Source organism: Notothenia rossii, assembly GCF_949606895.1.
Source record: "Notothenia rossii genome assembly, chromosome: 5".
Classification (NCBI taxonomy): domain Eukaryota; kingdom Metazoa; phylum Chordata; class Actinopteri; order Perciformes; family Nototheniidae; genus Notothenia; species Notothenia rossii.
In genome coordinates this window covers 3,252,194-3,275,496 of record NC_136903.1, presented here as the reverse complement: position 1 = coordinate 3,275,496, position 23,303 = coordinate 3,252,194, and the positions used below count along the sequence as shown (strand labels likewise).

The window sequence follows — 23,303 nt, the reverse complement described above, 5'->3', positions numbered from 1 at the left end:
GTTGTTTGCTAAAATAGTCCGGCTGAAATTGTGGAAATGCATGCACTGTAGTGGAAGGTTTGAAAACACCCCAAAAGACAGTATATACCATTTATTTTAGGGTTATTTTACTCTTCTTTCCGGAAGCCGAGCCCTGGGTATCCAGTGTGTAGAGCTCCCAACATCTAAGTTCTAAATAAAAGCTAACCCTAACCCTGAATTACAGGCTCGGGGCTCAACTGGTTAGTAAATGTGCATGAGTGAAAACCAGGATGAAGACCATCATGAACTTTATTTTGTAAAGTGACAGCTGATCAGAGTGAGGGAGGGGCACAATGGGGGGGTTTCTTAATGAGCTGAACCCGCTGGGGTGTGAACGGTGGGCTTGCCTGTCGCCATGTTGACGGGCTTGGAGACGAGCTGGTTGCCGAGCGTGACGGTCGGCTCAAGGTGCTCCGCCATGACGGGGACGCTGCTGAAGTGCCGGCGAGCCAACGTGTGTTTGTGATCGACCCTGCGGAGGAACGTCACCTCGTACGCCTGAACACACACACACACACACACACACACACACACACACACACACACACACACACACACACACACACACACACACACACACACACACACACACACACACACACACACACACACACACACACACACACACACACACACACACACACACGCACACACACACACACACACACACACACACACACACACACACACACACACACACACACACACACACACACACACAGGATGTCTAAATGGCTTCTTTAAGACCAACGGGAACATTTCAGTTTGGTCAGGTTAAAATTCCTCTGTGCTTTGTCTAGTCCTCTGTCTTTCTCTACAGCGTTAACCTTTGTGCTAGGTATTACTGTATGCATGTTTTGTTTTATTGTTTTTATAACTATTTCCAGATAAAATAGCCTCTTGGTTATTGCATTTAAGGAAGTCATAATAAAATAAAAAAATTGTGTTTAAAGATCCACCCTTTTATTGAAATTGGCTCTAATGCTTTCTTTTGACATACGGCTTTGAAAGTTAATGAAATTGTTGAAATCTGAGATTAGACATGAGGTGGAGACGATGTATACATGTTGAATGGACAGACCTTGTGCACGTCGTCCACCTCCAGGTGCGCGGACGTCTCCTCTTTGGACAGCAGGATGCAGTTCCAGGGGCTCCAGACCCTCCTCTTCTCCCAGCGCACAAACACCAGGCTGTAGAGGTCGCTGCTGCCGTGGAGGGCGGAGCGCGACGCCCACAGCACCTCCACCAGGTACCGCACGTCCTCCACCTGAGAGCACACACACACACACACACACACACACACACACACACACACACACACACACACACACACACACACACACACACACACACACACACACACACACACACACACACACACACACACACACACACACACACACACACACACACACACAGCTCAGAAACTACATTTACGCTCAAAAGCGTAAAGGTAAGTGAGAAAAGTAAAATGGCTGAAAGACGTGGAGAGCTCTCCGCTGCCGTGCGGAACAGCTTTCATACAATAACAATAAACCTTACAGTTAAAAACAATATATACATATGGACATAAGAGTATGTACACACTTTAAAATATACATAATATATTAGAATACTCTCTAATATATCAATCTACTAAAGGGACAGAAACATATACAAATCATCTGCTACATTAACAAGTTGTGCACAGTAGCTTATAATTCAAAGTAAAATATATCCTGTGAGGTAGCGTAAGTAGGCTGCAACATGTAAGTACAGTATGTGCAAATAGTTCATGATTATAGAAAGGGAGAACAGAAACAAACTGTGAAGTGTTCAGCCAGCCAGAGCTGAGGTGTTGTGAATGACTTCCTGTATCTGTTCTACTGTTTTTAAATCTGTAAAGCCCTCTGAGACAAACATGTTTTGTGATATTGGGCTATTCAAATAAAGTTTGATTTGCTTTGATTAGTGACCCGGGTGAGAGAGCCCCGGTCTGACCCTGGTTTTGGGTGTGTTGTGGTGATTGGTACCTGCAGCAGGAAGGGGATCTTGGCGTCCTGGTTGAGCCGCATCTCGTCGCTCCTCAGCCTCCTCAGGATGTTCCGGTAGCAGGAGAAGTCGTCTCGGGATCGGGCGATGTTGTCGAGGCCGGTGCAGTCCCGGCAGCGTCCGCTCAGACGCGCCCCGGCCGTCGGGCTGAAGTCAGAGGACTGGAGGTAGCGCTGGCAGCCGCGGCACTGGAACATGTCGTTCTTCAGCTGAGACGGGTTCTGGGGAACCTGGGACAGATTTTACAATACATGGAGACGGTTATTGTTGGGGAAATATGTTCCTAGGCCCATAACAATACAATACAATACAAAGGGGCTTTATTGGCATGACCACATTTTAAACATAGTATTAATAATAATAATAATAATTCATTACATTTTTTTTTAAGCGCTTCTCAAGGCACTCAAAGCGCTTTACAATGACACATTACACATATTAGACATGTAACAGTATTGCCAAAGCATTCAGCACAACAGCATGACACAAAACATACTGTATATGCCAACAACATGCAAATATTAGTATATAAATAAAAAGTGTGTGTGTGTAGGTGTGTGTGTGTGTGTGTGTGTGTGTGTGTGTGTGCGTGCGTGCGTGCGTGCGTGCGTGCGTGTGCGCGTGTGTGTGCGTTGTTACGACCCTGGTCGTTATGTGTATTGTGTGTAGGGATTTCCTTCAGAATTATTAGGTTTAGTAGTAGGCATGGTTAACAAAACTGTGAGTTTGTGTCTTAAGGGGGGGGGGTGTCACGGCTGCTGCTGCTGTCTGCTCGTTAACCTGTCTGGGATTGTTTTCAGCTGTGTATGTTATTATGTATATGAGATGTGCCGTTGCCCGGACGCCATTGGATGCCAGTTTCCTGTCCCTCCTCCGGTAGGCGTGACCAAAGATCTGGATTGGAGACCGACTCACCAATCCCTGCCCACACCTTCCGAGGACTCTTACAAGAGTGTGTGCATCTCAGTTAGACAGGAGAGGTCTGAATCTGTGTCAGACGTCTCTCGGTGCTCTCCTTACATTCTGTGTAGCCCTGTGCTAGTTCTGCTACAGTGGTTAGTAGGGTGTGTGCTTTATGTATATTCTGTGATTGGTGACGGCGTCGAACTTGTGCGAGACGCCTCACTATTTTAGCCTTAAGAGCCTGTATTTTTGGTTATATCATCTTTATTTTGAGTTTATTATTAAAATCAACCTCTTACCAAGAACACCTGGTTTCGTGTTGCTTCCCTTTTACCCTAAGCGAGCTGGGGACGTAACAGTGTGACTTTGACCCAGTTTATCCGTCTGTACCGCCCTCACTGAGCACAGGCCTGTGACCTCTGGCTGCTCTCAGTGTTTCGTCTGCCTGTTGGCGTCAGCTGATAGAGGTGTTATGGTTTATCTTGTTATGCAGCATGTTGATTCTTCTCTCAGAACCAGCTAAATACATGGGTCTGGGGTAGAGATCTTCAGAAGTGGTGTGGCAGCAGCTGTGTCACCTCGTGGCTCAGCTCATGTCTTGTGAATTCTCCGGCTGGAGCTCCAAATAAAGCGTCAGTGTTTACCATCAAAGATCCTGCTCTCTCCGAGTCTCTCTGAGTCTCGTCTCCATTGCTCCAGAACTTTGCATCAGTTATATGTGAAGAGCGTTTCTAAAGTTTCAGCCGTTAGAGGGCTCACCTTCAGGTGTTTGGCCACCTCGGGGTTAAACGCTGGAGTTTTGATGAACTGCAGGAACAGAGTGGAGATCCTCTTCCTCAGGCCCTGCAGACTCGCTACTTTAACCTGCCGAGTCATCAGGTCCGCCTCCCTGTCAATCAAATCCACGATGTCCCGGGTCAGCTGGCACTCGTGCTCCTGTACGAGAAGGAGAAAAACCTTCAGGCTACCAGCAGTAACAGAGAGAACAAGAACTATTCTAAATGGCATCAAATGTGTAGTAAGCGCACACTTTTATTTGGAAGTATTTGCTATGCTCAACTTCAGTGATCGGGTGCACTTTAAAACTTACGTGTGTGTGTGTGTGTGTGTGTGTGTGTGTGTGTGTGTGTGTGTGTGTGTGTGTGTGTGTGTGTGTGTGTGTGTGTGTGTGTGTGTGTGTGTGTGTGTGTGTGTGTGTGTGTGTGTGTGTGTGTGTGTGTGTGTGTGTGTGTGTGTGTGTGTGTGTGTGTGTGTGTGTGTGTGTGTGTGTGTGTGTGTGTGTGCACGACGCCATCTGCGATTGATTAACGAGTGGACAATGATCCCTCGCTCTACGCCTCCTGTACCCAGTCCCGGGCTGGCCATCGGGAGGACCGGGGAGTTTCCCGATGGCCAGGCCTGTTAAGTGCCTGGCTGGCCTGAGGATTTTTTTGAGTGACTGGCTGTCTACGTGATGTGGCCTGCCTCACAGGGGGACTGGCTGTCTACGTGATGTGGCCTGCCTCACAGGGGGACTGGCTGTCTATGTGATGTGGTCTGCCTCACAGGGGGACTGGCTGTCTACGTGATGTGGTCTGCCTCACAGGGGGACTGGCTGTCTACATGACATGGCCTGCCTCACAGGGGGACTGGCTGTCTACATGACATGGCCTGCCTCACAGGGGGACTGGCTGTCTACGTGATGTGGTCTGCCTCACAGGGGGACTGGCTGTCTACATGATGTGGCCTGCCTCACAGGGGGACTGGCTGTCTACATGACATGGCCTGCCTCACAGGGGGACTGGCTGTCTACGTGATGTGGTCTGCCTCACAGGGGGACTGGCTGTCTACATGATGTGGCCTGCCTCACAGGGGGACTGGCTGTCTACATGACATGGCCTGCCTCACAGGGGGACTGGCTGTCTACATGATGTGGCCTGCCTCACAGGGGGACTGGCTGTCTACATGATGTGGCCTGCCTCACAGGGGGACTGGCTGTCTACATGATGTGGCCTGCCTCACAGGGGGACTGGCTGTCTACATGACATGGCCTGCCTCACAGGGGGACTGGCTGTCTACGTGATGTGGCCTGCCTCACAGGGGGACTGGCTGTCTACATGACATGGCCTGCCTCACAGGGGGACTGGCTGTCTACATGATGTGGCCTGCCTCACAGGGGGACTGGCTGTCTACATGATGTGGCCTGCCTCACAGGGGGACTGGCTGTCTACATGACATGGCCTGCCTCACAGGGGGACTGGCTGTCTACATGACATGGCCTGCCTCACAGGGGGACTGGCTGTCTACATGATGTGGCCTGCCTCACAGGGGGACTGGCTGTCTACATGATGTGGCCTGCCTCACAGGGGGACTGGCTGTCTACATGACATGGCCTGCCTCACAGGGGGACTGGCTGTCTACGTGATGTGGTCTGCCTCACAGGGGGACTGGCTGTCTACATGATGTGGCCTGCCTCACAGGGGGACTGGCTGTCTACATGACATGGCCTGCCTCACAGGGGGACTGGCTGTCTACGTGATGTGGTCTGCCTCACAGGGTGACTGGCTGTCTACATGATGTGGCCTGCCTCACAGGGGGACTGGCTGTCTACATGATGTGGTCTGCCTCACAGGGGGACTGGCTGTCTACATGATGTGGTCTGCCTCACAGGGGGACTGGCTGTCTACATGATGTGGCCTGCCTCACAGGGGGACTGGCTGTCTACATGATGTGGCCTGCCTCACAGGGGGACTGGCTGTCTACATGATGTGGTCTGCCTCACAGGGGGACTGGCTGTCTACATGATGTGGTCTGCCTCACAGGGGGACTGGCTGTCTACATGACATGGCCTGCCTCACAGGGGGACTGGCTGTCTACATGATGTGGCCTGCCTCACAGGGGGACTGGCTGTCTTCATGACATGGCCTGCCTCACAGGGGGACTGGCTGTCTACATGATGTGGCCTGCCTCACAGGGGGACTGGCTGTCTACATGATGTGGCCTACCTCACAGGGGGACTGGCTGTCTACATGATGTGGTCTGCCTCACAGGGGGACTGGCTGTCTACATGACATGGCCTGCCTCACAGGGGGACTGGCTGTCTACATGATGTGGCCTGCCTCACAGGGGGACTGGCTGTCTACATGATGTGGCCTGCCTCACAGGGGGACTGGCTGTCTACATGATGTGGCCTGCCTCACAGGGGGACTGGCTGTCTACATGACATGGCCTGCCTCACAGGGGGACTGGCTGTCTACGTGATGTGGCCTGCCTCACAGGGGGACTGGCTGTCTACATGATGTGGCCTGCCTCACAGGGGGACTGGCTGTCTACATGACATGGCCTGCCTCACAGGGTGACTGGCTGTCTACATGACATGGCCTGCCTCACAGGGGGACTGGCTGTCTACGTGATGTGGCCTGCCTCACAGGGTGACTGGCTGTCTACATGATGTGGCCTGCCTCACAGGGGGACTGGCTGTCTACATGACATGGCCTGCCTCACAGGGGGACTGGCTGTCTACATGATGTGGCCTGCCTCACAGGGGGACTGGCTGTCTACATGATGTGGCCTGCCTCACAGGGGGACTGGCTGTCTACATGATGTGGCCTGCCTCACAGGGGGACTGGCTGTCTACATGATGTGGCCTGCCTCACAGGGGGACTGGCTGTCTACATGATGTGGCCTGCCTCACAGGGGGACTGGCTGTCTACATGACATGGCCTGCCTCACAGGGTGACTGGCTGTCTACATGACATGGCCTGCCTCACAGGGGGACTGGCTGTCTACGTGATGTGGCCTGCCTCACAGGGGGACTGGCTGTCTACATGACATGGCCTGCCTCACAGGGGGACTGGCTGTCTACATGATGTGGCCTGCCTCACAGGGGGACTGGCTGTCTACATGATGTGGCCTGCCTCACAGGGGGACTGGCTGTCTACATGATGTGGCCTGCCTCACAGGGGGACTGGCTGTCTACGTGATGTGGCCTGCTGACATGGCCACTGTTATACAGATCATAAATCAAAGCCCTTGATTGGTCTCTGTGTGTCATTCAGGCTCGGGATAACCTCAGCTCAGGTGAGGTAAAGGATTCTCTGAGGGTTTAGATAGTTAACTTAGTCTAAGTTCTCAGTGGGTTTCAAACGGTTTGGTCACCATTTATGTAAACACATATTTCCATTTGAGGGTGTCAGTGTTTTTTCATATTGGAAATGGTATGTTATTGGTTATGATTATTGAAATGTATAAAGTTCTGTTTCATAGGTGTTCCCATAGATCTAGTCTCTTTATATCACCCTCAAAGTGCACCAGATTGATGCATTTAACTCCAAAATATAAAAACAAATCTTACCGGGGGGGCATGCCCCCGGACCCCCCGAGAGGATCTGAGGTCCACCTCCACTTAAAATCACATGGACAGGTTCCTAAATACATTTACAATTTTTTTTAAATAGTAACCCATATCCATATGTTTATTTTTGGGTAGTAGATTTAAACTATAGGGCTATCACTATGGGCCCTGCCTGTACCTGTTCGCTCTGCCATCGCATGAAGGGTCTGCTAACAAACGACCAACAGAGAGGTTAATGTTGTTACACCTCACAAAGGCACGCCACCTCAACCCCCGCTACCACCACCCCCCCAAGTATATTTCAGATCTGTGTGTGTGTGTGTGTGTACCTTGACGGTGTGTCTGAGTGTCAGCAGGTGCTCCAGTCTCTGCTCCTGGCTCTCAGAGTTCAGGTTGATGGTGTTGTAAAGGTCTCTCAGCTCTCCGGCTCTGACGGTGTGTTCACTGTCCATCTCAATGAGACGGCCGTCCGCTGCTCTCCACTGATGAGGAGCCGCCGACTGAAACACAACACACTGTTAGTGAAGCTGACGGTACTGATAATAATACCACTGATGGTGCTAATAGCAACACTGACAATATTGCTGCTGTTGTAAAATATGTTTTAGCAGCCCTTACTCCAACACTGAGATGGTTTTAAACTGTATGTGTTATTTTGTATAAATTGATTGTTGTGCTTTTATTTGTCTTAATGTGTGCATATGTATAAATGTGTCTTTTGATTATGTACATAATAGGCATATACATATGTGCATAGATGTTTTTATATATATTTGTTTTTGTATTCGGGATTGTGGGAAGTGGTATTTCGATCTCTCCGTCTGTACACACAAACTGAAAGATTGACAAGGAAGTTGACTTTGACTTTATCTAATATGTATGAAAACAGTTTTGTCCTGGATTGGGAGATCTGTAAGCAGGTGATGGGCGGTGACCTCTGACCTTGTCCAGAAGGTTCCTGACCACCTTGTCGTAGTTGTTGTTCTGGAAGGCGATGCGATGGTGTCCGATGGCGGCGATGAGCTGTGTCTCCGTCTCCAGCAGAAAGCAGAGCGCCGCCTTCCTCTCCGCTCCTCTCAGGGACGAGTTGATCTGCTGCTCCTCCTCACTGCGCCACTCTGAGACACACACACACACACACACACACACACACACACACACCGGATTTAAATATATACATTATTTTTCTTTGTTCTACTGTTCATTGTTTAATTTTACATTCTGCCTTAGCTCGTTCAATTGTACATGTGTGTCATTTAAGATTGGGGAAGCGGCTTGTATCCACCTCTCTCCCTGCCGAGGAGCAGACCTTCTTACGGTCTTATTTAGATTTTTTATAATTGTTTAGTATTTATTAATTCTGTTTGATTATTTTATTGTGTGTGTGTGTGTGTGTGTGTGTGTGTGTGTGTGTGTACCTTGACAGTGTGTTTGAGTGTCAGCAGGTCCTGCTGTCTGTGTGTGTGTGTGTGTGTGTGTGTGTGTGTGTGTGTGTGTGTGTGTGTGTGTACCTTGACAGTGTGTTTGAGTGTCAGCAGGTCCTGCTGTGTGTGTGTGTGTGTGTGTGTGTGTGTGTGTGTGTGTGTGTGTGTGTGTGTGTGTGTGTGTGTGTGTGTGTGTGTGTGTGTGTGTGTGTGTGTGTGTGTGTGTGTGTGTGTGTGTGTGTGTGTGTGTGTGTGTTAATACTTCCATTTTTCACCTTCTAGTAATCACGTATGTATTATATACACATGCTGCATGTGAGCGTATGGAAAGCGCTCTACAAATAAAGCTTTGTTATTAATAATATTACTTGTTCTGCCTTTTACTCGTACTATTGTCTAACTGATTCCTATCTACTTTATATTTACATCTGAAGTTAATTGTATGTTGCATTGTAGGAGATGTGCACTTAATGATGTGTGATGGTGTCAGAGCGAGAGAGAGAGAATTATCTATGTTTAGGTGAGCAAATTGCATATTCTTTTAACTCAAATGAACTGAATAACTGAATTATAACTATACCGTTTGTGTAACATTTTGTTTTGCTTATGGACTGCTCCAGTTTTATGTTTTGTTATTTTTTACAGCAAGCAGAATGTAATGAGCATTCTCGAGTATAAATAACGCTGCCGGCGTGACACAGCAGGAAGTTTAGAGGGGAAGTCGGGAAAGGTTTTTGACCGCACACATCCGTACGCCTGTTGGATTTGTTTGTTTATCTTATTTAATAATAATATTACATGTGAATTATAAAGCGCTTTTCCTGCTGCTCAAAGCGCTTTACAAGCAAGTAGAGGAATAACAACAAGAGTAAAAAGTGCTAAGCTAGGTGGAATAAGGGCGTCAGCCAATCAAATCATATGCCAGTATAAGCTCTAGCCAATCAAACTGCGTGTCTGGGGCGGGAGATTCATGTGATTGGTCGCGCTTCAGACACGCCCGCCGGCAAGCTTCAACGCACGCCGCCGTGAGGACGCTGCTGCGTTAGGTATTTGGATTTCTTAAAGTTTACGCGAGTCAATATTCGAAGTGGCCTTTGAACATACTATCATGCCACTACAGATGGTAAAGCGTTTTGAATGATTCAATCTGGCTGCTCCTACTCTCCAGAGCGTGGTAGAGCAGGTTGAAGTCCTCCCTCCTCTGCGGGTTGACCCAGCGCCTCCTCCGGTCCTTCAGCTGCTCCTCCTTCTCCTCCCTCCTCTTCCTCTCCTGCAGCTCCAGCCAGACCAGCCTCCGGTCCCGGTCCCTCCTCAGACGCTGCACCTCCTGCAGGGCCAGCCAGCGCCGGGCAAACGTCTGGAGGACCACCACCTGGGGGGCGGGGGTTGGTGATAACATGCTAACAAAGGTATCCCAACTGTAGCTGTGAACATGACAGGATGTGTGATTACCTAGAAGAGCATCAGGACTGTTTGAGTCATATAATAATAATGCATTTTATTTATATAGCGCTTTTCACAACTCAAAGACGCTTTACCATATGAGGGAGGGTAGACAAACAAAGACAGGCAAACAAGTAAGTATAGTAAAATAAATAAATTAAATAAATAAATAAATAAATAAAAAGTCAATCAAGAGGAAGTTGATTGAGAGAGGGGGGGGGGAGGGGGGGCTTATGGGTAGACAGAGTTGAAAAGATGTGTTTTGAGGCGGGACTGAAAGACTGTGAGGGACTCAGAGTCACGGAGATCTTGGGGGAGGGAATACCAGAGCCTAGGAGCCGCCACTGAGAAGGCTCTGTCCCCAAAGCTGCAGAGTGTGGATGTGGGAGTGGATAGCTATGTGGTTAACATGATGATTCAGCCTCTATGGAGAGAGACATATGACAAGCATGATCATTTCTGACGTGGAGCTAATCTGAAGTAAACATTGAATACTGCTTTCTATTCCTCCATCTTGTGACTGTGGAACTCCCTCTCTTGGATATCAGCATGTGAAGGACACTGTTCAGGAACTAGTTGATGCTCTGTATGTGATGACTACTTCCATTCTGGAGAGGATCACAAATACATGTGTGAAGCCGACAATTGAGCGGCCCGACCAAGTAAGGAGGCAGAGGCAGAACGTCCCAAATATAACCCGGTGTGGGCATTTATTAAATGATCAACACACTGACACACAGCCTCAATCCTGCTGTTGTTTCCCTGAGCACAGCCTGCAGCCACCACGATCTCACACACACTACCAGCTCACAAAGGGAAACAGAGCCTAAATACCCACAAACTAATCAGCACAACAAGACACAGGTGAGGGGGGAGGAGACAACACAGGGCACCAGGTGCACACAATCAGCAGTAACAGACATGGGGAAGGGGGAACACTTTTCAAAACAAAACCAGCAAACAGAGACAGACAAACTAAAACACAGACAGATGCACAAACTACATACACTTCGCCACCAACGAAGCTACACAATCCGTAACGGAGGCAGAGATCTATGGCCCCAGAGATCACCTCCGTTACAACATGGATCCTGTGATTCAAGCTCAAACCGGTGTAGAGTGAATATAAAAATAAAAAAATCATAATTTTGAGAGAAAGTCATAATTTTGAGATTTTGAGAAAAAGTCATAATTTTTAGATTTGAAGAAAAAGTTTTATAGATTTTTGAGAAAAAGTCAGAATTTGAGAAAAAAGTAAGATTTTTGAAAAAGTCAGATGTTTGGGAAAAAGCCAAAATGTTGAGATTTTGAGAAACATATCAACAAATTCTCTTTTTTTGTTTTGACTACTTCAATTTTGAGAGGATAATAGATCCTGATATTGAAGCTCGAGCCGGTGACCAGTGATATTGTTCTAACAGTTGAACTGTAGTAAAACGTATTCCAGTAAAATGTGCACATTTTTACTTAAACTTCCTATGTTTATATAAGTAGTTTAATCTTTTTTAATTGATTTGTACTTTCATTGAACTTTATAATTTACTACAATTAGCGTGTTAATGATTGACTTATTGCTGTTTTGTGAGGTCACATGACCCTTGACCTTTCCTCCAGTGTCACAATCAGGACAAATGTTGGACTAGTATGCCAGTTATCATTTCTACATTAACCGGAATAAAAAAAGACCAGAAATATTTAATAAAAACACATCTTAGTCACTCACAGCTCTCAGCCTCTCTTCGTGGTACTGGTCAGCTGTGATGTAGTTGCCGGGGGCGACCAGCTTGTCGTCCATGCAGGAGACGTAGCAGCCGATCCCCGTCATCTGGCTGGAGGCGTCGAGCGGACACTGCTGCGCCTCAGACTGCAGCTCCACTGTCTGAGGGGGAACAGACAAGGAGATGGATGAATTCACTCATTGATTTCTTAAAGATATTTGTTGCCAATCATTGCAGAGAATAGGTAGTGGAAAGTGAGGGACGGCATGCAGCAGAGGTCCGCAGGTCGGCAGTATGGAGTCAGACTTAGTGCATGAACTCTCTCCCCGGTAACATTCAAAATGCCAACACTCCCACAACATTCAAACAGCCCTCAAAACTGTTCTCTCTCACCTCTCGTCTAAGAACATACTTTATTAGTCCCTCACGGGGACATTTATTTCTCCACTCTGCTGTACTTACACACATTACACACACAGGGAGAATAAAGACATTATAATCTGGTACCATGAGGATATACACAAACACAACTACATGCAGATAGCAGAGCAGGGAGCAGTTTCGAGGTTAGTAGCCTTGCTCAAGGGCACCTCAGGAACTGGCTCCAGCTAGCAGCTCACACTCTGTATTTCTTTGCTTCAATGGTTCGTGAACTATGAATTATTATTATTATTATTATGAAGCCATTTAGAAAAAAGGAATATATTTATTTATTCATATTTATTTTACAAACACAACACGGGTCAAAAAGTCATCCATTCAAATGTATGCGGAAGAGTCTTGTAACAAAAAATAAGGAATATGGAATTAAACATGAGAAGTTAAAGTAAGAGCAGGTTCAGGCTTTAGCCATATCCGCTGCCTTTCATACATTCTTTAAGTACAGTGAGCCTTTCTAAAATATACAGTAAGGAGACAAACCCACGCGCATTATAGGATATACTATATGACCTGATGCAGGCGCATGTATAGGCTATGTTCTCCCCTGATTAGTCGTGGAAAAACATGCCATTTCTGAACGTTACAGTAAATATTCTGTTTTTTGTGTGTTTCTTTTGAATGACTGAATCAAAGATATGAGGATAAGGATAGAGGGAGGCGTGTGTTGTACAGATCGTAAAGACCTTTGAGCTCAATTCTTGTTTTTGGGCTGTATAAATAAAATTGACTTGAAACAGTTGCTGATTTAGAGTACTGGCAACTTTTTATTCCAATTCAACACTGGGTAAGAGTGCACATTCCCCTTTTATGTGTGGTCTGCCAGAGAGTCGCCTGAAAAAAAGGAAGGAAAATAAATCCAGAAAACCCTGTTACGACCTTCCATAGTTTATGGTTTGTTGTAAAAGAGCGGGGAGTAAAGAAAGGGTGCAGGATAATGAGGCTAACAGACCGGCACCCTGTGAAGTGTAAACATCTTTACTGACACACACACACACACACACACACACACACACACACACACACACACACACACACACACACACACACACACACACACACACACACACACACACACACACACACACACACACACACACACACACACACACACACACACACACACCTCATTACTGCAGCACCTTGTCTTCATGTATGTGCATCTGTAACGATCCCACAACCATCATTACTGTGTGTGTGTGTGTGTGTGTGTGTGTGTGTGTGTGTGTGTGTGTGTGTGTGTGTGTATGTGTGTGTGTGTGTGTGTGTGTGTGTGTGTGTGTGTGTGTGTGTGTGTGTGTGTGTGTGTGTGTGTGCAGGAGAATGAGTCATACACAGTAACCAAAGGAACTCCGCCCCCCTCCTCTTTATCAAATCTTTCCTGTCTGGGGACATTTCACACTTTTATGGGATTTCACGCCATAATTCAGTGACCTCACGCATTCAAAATAAAACCTTCCATTGGTTTCATTTATGCTGGGACACTAGAGACATGTCCACACCCCTTTTTGAAATGGACAATTTAATCCCTACAGAATAATTTGTTAAAAATGTTCTGAAAAATAGTGCACACAACTTAAAAAAAAAACAAAGTAGAACACACTTCTATATCGTATAAGGCTTCGCCCTCTAAGGCTATGGCTATCGGGTAATCCCACTGCACGTGTGCAGCACTGACAGACTTAATCCACGCCCACCTATGACGTGGGCCCCACCTTCGGGCTCACTTCCGTATAAATAGGAAGTAGGCCCTACAATCTACTCCCACTTTTCTTCAGCACTCCGTTGCAGAAGCCATGTCAGTCACAAAGCTCTTTTCAGAGACAATACACCTGTGTGCTGTACCTGTGTGCTGTACCTGTGTGTTGTACCTGTGTGTTGTACCTGTGTGTTGTACCTGTGTGTTGTACCTGTGTGCTGTACCTGTGTGTTGTACCTGTGTGTTGTACCTGTGTGCTGTACCTGTGTGTTGTACCTGTGTGTTGTACCTGTGTGTTGTACCTGTGTGCTGTACCTGTGTGCTGTACCTGTGTGCTGTACCTGTGTGCTGTACCTGTGTGCTGTACCTGTGTGCTGTACCTGTGTGTTGTACCTGTGTGTTGTACCTGTGTGCTGTACCTGTGTGTTGTACCTGTGTGTTGTACCTGTGTGTTGTACCTGTGTGTTGTACCTGTGTGTTGTACCTGTGTGTTGTACCTGTGTGTTGTACCTGTGTGTTGTACCTGTGTGTTGTACCTGTGTGTTGTACCTGTGTGGTGTACCTGTGTGTTGTACCTGTGTGTTGTACCTGTGTGTTGTACCTGTGTGCTGCACCTGTGTGTTGTACCTGTGTGTTGTACCTGTGTGTTGTACCTGTGTGTTGTACCTGTGTGCTGCACCTGTGTGTTGTACCTGTGCACCTGTGTGTTGTACCTGTGTGTTGTACCTGTGTGTTGTACCTGTGCACCTGTGTGTTGTACCTGTGTGCTGCACCTGTGTGTTGTACCTGTGTGTTGTACCTGTGTGTTGTACCTGTGTGTTGTACCTGTGTGTTGTACCTGTGTGCTGTACCTGTGTGTTGTACCTGTGTGCTGCACCTGTGTGCTGTACCTGTGTGTTGTACCTGTGTGTTGTACCTGTGTGTTGTACCTGTGTGTTGTACCTGTGCACCTGTGTGTTGTACCTGTGCACCTGTGTGCTGTACCTGTGTGTTGTACCTGTGTGTTGTACCTGTGTGTTGTACCTGTGTGCTGTACCTGTGTGCTGCACCTGTGTGTTGTACCTGTGCACCTGTGTGCTGTACCTGTGTGTTGTACCTGTGTGTTGTACCTGTGTGTTGTACCTGTGTGCTGCACCTGTGTGTTGTACCTGTGCACCTGTGTGTTGTACCTGTGTGTTGTACCTGTGTGTTGTACCTGTGCACCTGTGTGTTGTACCTGTGTGTTGTACCTGTGTGTTGTACCTGTGTGTTGTACCTGTGTGTTGTACCTGTGTGTCGTACCTGTGTGTTGTACCTGTGCACCTGTGTGTTGTACCTGTGTGTTGTACCTGTGCACCTGTGTGTTGTACCTGTGTGTTGTACCTGTGTGTTGTACCTGTGTGTTGTACCTGTGCACCTGTGTGTTGTACCTGTGTGTTGTACCTGTGTGTTGTACCTGTGTGTTGTACCTGTGTGTTGTACCTGTGTGTTGTACCTGTGTGCTGTACCTGTGTGTTGTACCTGTGTGCTGTACCTGTGTGTTGTACCTGTTTGTACCTGTGTGTTGTACCTGTGTGTTGTACCTGTGTGTTGTACCTGTGTGTTGTACCTGTGTGTTGTACCTGTGTGTTGTACCTGTGTGTTGTACCTGTGTGTTGTACCTGTGTGCTGTACCTGTGTGCTGTACCTGTGTGTTGTACCTGTGTGCTGTACCTGTGTGCTGTACCTGTGTGTTGTACCTGTGTGTTGTACCTGTGTGTTGTACCTGTGTGTTGCGGCTGAAGAGCACCACCCCTCTGTCGGCTCTCCTCTTGGGGAGGGTCTGCATGGCGGCATGGTGGTACTGCGCCCCCGTCAGCCGGTGTTTGAACCCGCCCAGGAAGGCCTTCTGCTGGGGAGGACGCTCGATCTCCACCACCACCTCCCGGAACATGTTCTCCTCTGGAAGTCACAGAGATTTGAAGAGAGATAGAGCACACTAAAGCCTTCATATTAAACGCGGCGGACGCAGTGGTCCCTCGCTCTCCCGCTTCTTCAGTGTTTTTAATGTTTCGTCGATATGTTCGTCACGTCTGTTGAGTTCCCTTCAACTACCCCGCACCAACAGCACAGTCAGGAGAAGACAGTACGATATTGAAGTGACTGTTAAGTTGTATATTTTAGCTGTTGTGCTTTTATTTTTTTCTTAATGTGTGCATATGTATAAATGTGTCTGTTGATCGTGTATATATATATATATATATATATATATATATATATATATATATATATATATATATATATATATATATATATATATATATATGTACATATAGGTATATACATATTTGCATGCATATTTTTATATATCTTTGTTTTTGTATTCGGGATTGTGGGAAACGGTATTTTGATCTCTGTCTGCACACACAACTGAAAGATTGACAATAAAGTTGACTTTGAACCTTATTTCTAAAATAATAACTACGCTGTTCTCAAACCCCTCAGACAAACACTTAGTGTGTTTTAATCACAGAGAGGGAGGTGTTCACCTGTTTGCACTCTGACGGTGATGACGTCCGGCATGTTGTCCTGCTCGGGGGGGCGGAGGGGGCGCAGAGGGTGTGAGTCGGGGTCGATGGAGCTCATCTCCATCCGGGTGGAGCCGTTGGGCCGGACGCCGAGCTCCATCAGGCTCTGCTGCTCGTCCACCGCTCTGCCTGGAAACAACAGGCAGAGCGCACACATTGACTACTACATGCAGAAACTGCTAAATGTCTAACAAAAGAAGTAAGCGAGAAAAGACCATTAGCTTTTATTTATTTTTCAGAATAAATTGTAATATTAAAATAAAATAACAACTCAATTCCTCTTCCCGTGTTTATGTATGCACTGTTATACACCAGATTAAAATCCTTGTACTGTAGAACTACTTCACAATAAACCCGTTTCTTTTTTGTGCCTAATCATTTCTATCAGACATTTTCTTCTAATGAATCCACATCAGAATCTGGTTAGTTTCTGTTTACCAAACGTCTGTCTCTCTGAAAGGAACCAGTCCTTTCCCCCAAATAAAAAACGAAACATCGCTGAGCGTTTATCTGAAGAACAGCAGACGTACCGTCCAGAAAGATGTGCAGCACGTCAGCAGGAACTCGGAGCTCGTTGGCGAGGTGGAGCTTCAGCTGGGCGATGCTGAGGCCGATGGCGAACGCCACCGTCATCACATGACCCTCCGGCACCAGCACCACCTTCACTGCACACACACACACACACACACACACACACACACACACACACACACACACACACACACACACACACACACACACACACACACACACACACACACACACACACACACACACACACACACACACACACACACACACACACACACACACACACACACACACACACACACACACACACACACACACACACACACACACACACACACACACACACACATTCATATAGATATATATATGACAGCTATAGCTTAAGTTATATCCTTATCCGTGTACGATGTGAGGGTCTAAGGACAGAGGGTCTAAGGACAGAGGGTCTAAGGACAGAGGGTGTCGTGTTGTCATACTGATATTCTTTACAAACTGTGAAGTCCACTGAGACAAATGTAACATTTGTGATATTGGGCTGTATAAATAAACATTGATTGATAGGATAGTATTTTGAGGTTAGTGTTAAAAAAAAGTATTAAAAAAAAGAAAATTTAAAGAGAAAGCAAAACATGTTCAAAATAAATAATGAAATGAAAATTGACAAAGATAAAACATATAAGTAGAAACAAAACAGTAGAAACCTAAAAATAACATTTAAATTAAAAATACAAACGTAACTCACTATCATCACTTATATCGTTTATCATACATTGATACGAACAGACCAAACAGATTATTCCTTATAAAGCGTTTTGTCCTTTTGATGGATTTTATAATCACTGAGCTATTCATTCCACACCATGAGATCGTGGGGCGTTATTTAAAGCTACTTCTTTGTGTCTGCTTATGGCACTTGATACTGATCCTCATGTTGTGTGATGATGATCCCTGAGGCAGGTTACCTGGAAACAGCACACCTCGGGTCCTTCACTGCAGACACTTCACACACACATCCTGCTGCTTTTGTCTTTGCAAAAGCCAGAATACATGAATATGATCTGCATTCCTTTATCAGGGTGTGTTTGCATCGTGCCTCTGCATTTTATCACTCTGAACATTTCTACAACTGAATCAAAAAGGATATTGAATGAACTGTGTCCAATGGATTTTAGGAAGCATGTCACATGTCAACAGATCAGTGTCAGCGAGGCAAAATCAGATAAACTATAAGTAAATTGAAATGAGGAAGTGAATCCCATCAGGCAGAATCAAAAGCTATGGGTTAATATAAAAGTTTGTTACAGAGACGTAAACATTTTGTGCTTTTTTCCCCGCTTTAACTGAGTTTTTACATAATAGCTTTGTCTGTTCTGCTATCAGTAGTTTATTTACGTTTTATTATTGTCTTCACATATACTAAACATAAGAGACTACTTTACTATTATTGTATATTAACATAATATACGATATAATCAGCAAAAGTTTAACAGACTGATGAGGGTTGCCTGATGAAATTAATAACGGTACAAGAAAGTACATTCAAAAAGTAACATTCATTTTGAGTGTTTCTGTTTTCTGTGGTTACTGGTTCATGAATTTAGATAGATTGATACTTTGTTATTGTCTATGGATCAGTTACCTGTCGCCGTGGAGTTTCCAACATGTTCTGTTCTCTGAGGCTCTCCGAGCTGCTCGGCATCATGGGACAGATCCGCCTGAGTTTCAGCTTCCTCTACAGTCTCCAGCACATCTGTACAGTCAGCAAGGTCCAGATTATCACATTGAAATTGCAAATGAATGTGACACATGTCAATAACTAGGTTATTTTTTAATGCACGACTAGTGTCCTGTCATTTTCAATCAAATGCTATAAGTTTATGTTAAAAAAAACTATTATGGACAGATACTCAAATGCTGATATCACCCTGAAGTCAGCCATTGTGTGTAATATTTGTTACTGAGAAATCATCCATATTTCCAACTGTCAGCCACTGAATCTGAAATGTATTCCTGTTGAATTATTGATATCAGATGCAGATTTCTGAAGTGGTTTTTCTCACCTGTTGCCACTGAGTTTCCAACTTCTGCTGTGTTACCAGGCCCTATAAGACCGTCCTGCAGATCAGATTCAGCTTCTTCTGCGGCCTCCAGCACATCTGGACAGTCCAGAGAGGGACAAATTAATGTCTATGAAAATGATTCTTGTCAAATATCATAATTAAAGAATGCTTTAACACATCCTTAAAGACATCAAGAACTGTAGTCTATCTAAACTCACTTGTAGTCTATCTAAACTCACCTATAGTCTATCTAAGCTCACCCAGGGTTTCCCACACATAAACTATACTTGGGCGGGCCGCCCAGGTATATTAACAGCCGCCCAAGTATATTTACCCATTTAGGTTGTTTTTTTTGGTTTTTTTTATTAATTTTTGTTGTTTTTTTCGTCCGCGACCACGACGCTATCTGCGATCAATTAACTTGTGGACAATGATCCCTCACTCTACGCCTCCTGCACCCAGCCCCGGACTGGCCATCGGGAGGACCGGGGAGTTTCCCGATGGCCTGGCCTGTTAAGTGCCCGGCTGGCCTGAGGATTTTTTGAATGACTGGCTGTCTGCATGACATGGCCACTGTCATACAGATCATAAATCAAAGCCCTTGATTGGTCTCTGTGTGTCATTCAAGCTCGGGATAACCTCAGCTCAGGTGAGGTAAAGGATTCTCTGAGTGTTTAGTATAACTTAGTCTAAGTTCTCAATGGGTCTCAAAAGGGTTGGTCACCATTTATGTAAACACATATTTCCATTTTAGCGTGCCAGTGTTTTTTCCTATTGGAAATGGTATGTTATTGGTTATGGCCATGATTTTATTATTATTGAAATGTATACAGTTCTGTTTCATAGGTGTTCCCATAGATCTGGTCTCTTTATTTTCCCCTCAAAGTGCACCAGATTGATGCATTTAACTCCAAAATATAAAAACAAATCTTACCGGGGCAGCATGCCCCCGTACCCACCCTAGAGGATCTAAGGCTGAGGTCCACCTCCACTTAAAATCACATGGACAGGTTCCTAAATACATTTCCATTTTTTTTTTAAATAGTAACCCATATCCATATGTTTATGTGTGGGTTGTAGATTTAAACTATAGGGCTATCACTATGGGCCCTGCCTGTACTTGTTCGCTCTGCCATCACATGAAGGGTCTGCTAACAAACGACCAACAGAAAGGTTAATGTTATGTGTTGTTGCACGTCACAAAGGCACGTCACCTCACACAACCCCCCCCCCCCCCCCCCCCAAGTATATTTCAGATCTGTGGGAAACACTGTCACCTGTAGTCTGTCTAAACTAACCTGTAGTGAAACTAAACTCACCTAGTCTATCTAAACCTAAATTCACCTGAAGTCTAATAAACTCATCTGTAGTGTATCTAAACCAACAGGACTCACCTGTAGTCTATTTTACATTTTAGATAATTAGATGTAGTGAAACTAAACTCACCTGTAGTCTATCCAAACTCACCTGAAGTCTATCTAAACTCACCTGTAGTCTATCCAAACTCACCTGAAGTCTATCTAAAATCACCTGAAGTCTATCTAAACTCACCTGTAGTCTATCCAAACTCACCTGAAGTCTATCTAAACTCACCTGTAGTCTATCCAAACTCACCTGAAGTCTATCTAAACTCACCTGTAGTCTATCCAAACTCACCTGAAGTCTATCTAAAATCACCTGTAGTCTATCTAAACTCACCTGTAGTCTATTTGTAGTCTAATTAAACTCACCTGGGGTCGTCCTGTCTTCCTGCTCCTCCTCTCCTCTCCTCCCCGGCTCTCTGTCGTCCTCTGCCGGCTGCTCTACAGTATTTCCTCCTGGTTCAACATTTGTGTCCGTGTCTTCCTCCTCTTCTTCATATTCTTTCACCTCCTGCTCTTCATTTTCTCTCCTCTCCGACATGACAGCTTTAGCTAACCGACGGCTAATGCTAGGTTAGCTTGTTAGCTTTCTCACTTCAAGTCAACTAAAGTCAACAAAACGAGCTGTAAATCCTCCAAAACGCAGAGCCAGTGTTAACTTTCGGTGACACCGTTTAGAAACCACTGTCCACTGTCACTCGTTCAAACGCCTTCTTGTTTTATTCTACTTTTTAAAATGAGTTTTTGAGTTAGCCAAGCGGAGCTAACGCCGTGTTTCTAATGTTAGCTTGGTTCCCAGGCAACGCCAGAGTTTACACGTTTCCATAGCAACAATAAAACGCCACTGTCCGTTTACATTTTAGCTTTTTGTTTTTAGTTGATTGTACTTATGGATGATGATTTGATTAAAATATCTGATAGTAAGAAGACAAATAATACAATAATATAAATGTGATTCATCTGAACGTTTCTGTTAAGTTTTAAATAATAATACGATAATAACCATATTAAGCTGCATTCAATGACTTCAGTCAGAAACCCTTTGACTACTTGCACCTTACATCATAGATATGCTCAGAGTGGGAACAGAAAACTGCTTTTACTGTAAATAATGTAACTTTAAATGTGTTTAACCTGTATAATAACACAAGGCTTTCTTATATTGTTCAACTATTGCACTAGTATCCTACATATTTATTGTAATATATTGTAGTCATTTGTCTTACGTCTTGTTGTGATTGTTATTTGTACCAAATGTTTGCAATTGTATTCTTTTATGAACTCTACTGCACTATACTGTAGATATCAGACAATAAAGCCTTTCTTATCTTATCTATTTATGTCCAAATGATGCCAAAGATAACATTGTATGATAACAAATGTACAATATCTTAGCCTCACAAAATAAATCTTTATTTAATTACATTAAGTATGTTTGTTTAGTAATTCATGAAGTAGTTAATGACTGATAAGAGTATCATATGCTGTGTCTGGGATCGTTATAATATTTCACAATGGATATTTGGCACATTTAAACCCTTGTATCTCTTTTTTCTCAAGTACTTGAATTACAACATGTACTTTCCGTGAGACACCTGGGGGGTTAAACTGGATTTATTAATAATTTGCATGTTGGTGCAAGATTTAAGCAGGTTAAGAAGGATAAATGTATTCTGAAATGAAAGAAAAAACACTCCAAACTATACAATTATTCACTGTTAGGCCACCAAAGCCAGTCAAAATCTTGAATTTATTAATCTTGCAGTAGCAAAACTAGTAGTGGCAGATCATTAGCAGAAGTATTAAGTCATTAACAATCAAACTACATGCAATTATACCAGTAGAATGCGTGAAACAAGCATAATTAGTAGGCATACCATTGCAAGTATGAAGCAGTTAGTAGTATTTAGTATTTATGGATACAGAGACTCGTGCCCATTATCTTTTAACAACTTCTAATGCATGCTCAAAGAGTGAGGATGAGCAGCGGTCTTATTTTAGTGTATGGGAGCTTTATGATGAGCTGCAGCCCTGCTATTTCAGTCTGAGAACCAGAGGAGGCGACATGGTGACCCCTGCAAAGCTGCTCTAATCTGCAGCCGGACCCATGATGGCTCCCCAGAGGTCACAGAGCCTGGGTCCCCCGGTGTAAAACAAACAGGTACTCATCCATCCAGGGGGGGGTCTGGTTATCCTGTTAGCACTCTCTCAGGATCCGTAACGCACACACTGGGACATGAGCAGCAGAGACATCCGGACAGTATTTTGATCCGGGATCTGGGAGGGAATGTGGTGCAACGTGTTACCAAACAACACGGAAATATTATCACGTAGGTGCAAAGCTATCAGAAAACAGCGTCAACAAGGATCCTAATAACATACTATTGAACGTACAGGGTGGATATGACAGGATAAATATGATGATTGGTTTGAAAATAACATTGTTTGATATTTAGAAGTATTGCTTTTGTATTACAAAATAAGAATCAGAATTTGCAGAGTATTTATTTACATACAGGGAGTTATCGTTGGTGTATAATGGTGCATAGATCACACACAAAGAGTGATTACAATTAACAGAAATAGCATAAATAGAACAAATATTGAAATAATATTTTAAAAAGCATAATACAAATATAATCATAAAATGTGCAAAAGAAACTAAAATATATATAGAATGTAGAATACGCATGATAAAAACACAATATGACAAATGACTGTGATTAAATAATTTCAATGTGTCTGAATAAAAGTGGAAGAGCTGTGCTGTTTTAGAATTGTGCTTAACTATCTTT

General features: G+C 44.8%; 1 protein-coding gene across 1 annotated transcript; it reads right to left on the bottom strand.

Moving 5' to 3' along the window:
* Nucleotides 1-252: 252 nt before the first annotated feature.
* On the bottom strand, nt 253-21,318 carry iqub (IQ motif and ubiquitin domain containing). Its single transcript, XM_079682695.1, has 14 exons — nt 20,878-21,318; nt 19,148-19,243; nt 18,727-18,837; nt 17,087-17,221; nt 16,518-16,685; nt 15,755-15,930; nt 11,879-12,034; nt 9,874-10,084; nt 8,231-8,406; nt 7,618-7,788; nt 3,715-3,891; nt 2,034-2,282; nt 1,103-1,288; nt 253-519 (listed from the first exon to the last, which is right to left on the bottom strand). The coding sequence occupies exons 1-14, from the start codon at nt 21,047-21,049 to the stop codon at nt 328-330; spliced, it is 2,376 nt and encodes a 791-aa protein (XP_079538821.1). The 5' UTR covers nt 21,050-21,318; the 3' UTR covers nt 253-327.
* Nucleotides 21,319-23,303: the final 1,985 nt, after the last annotated feature.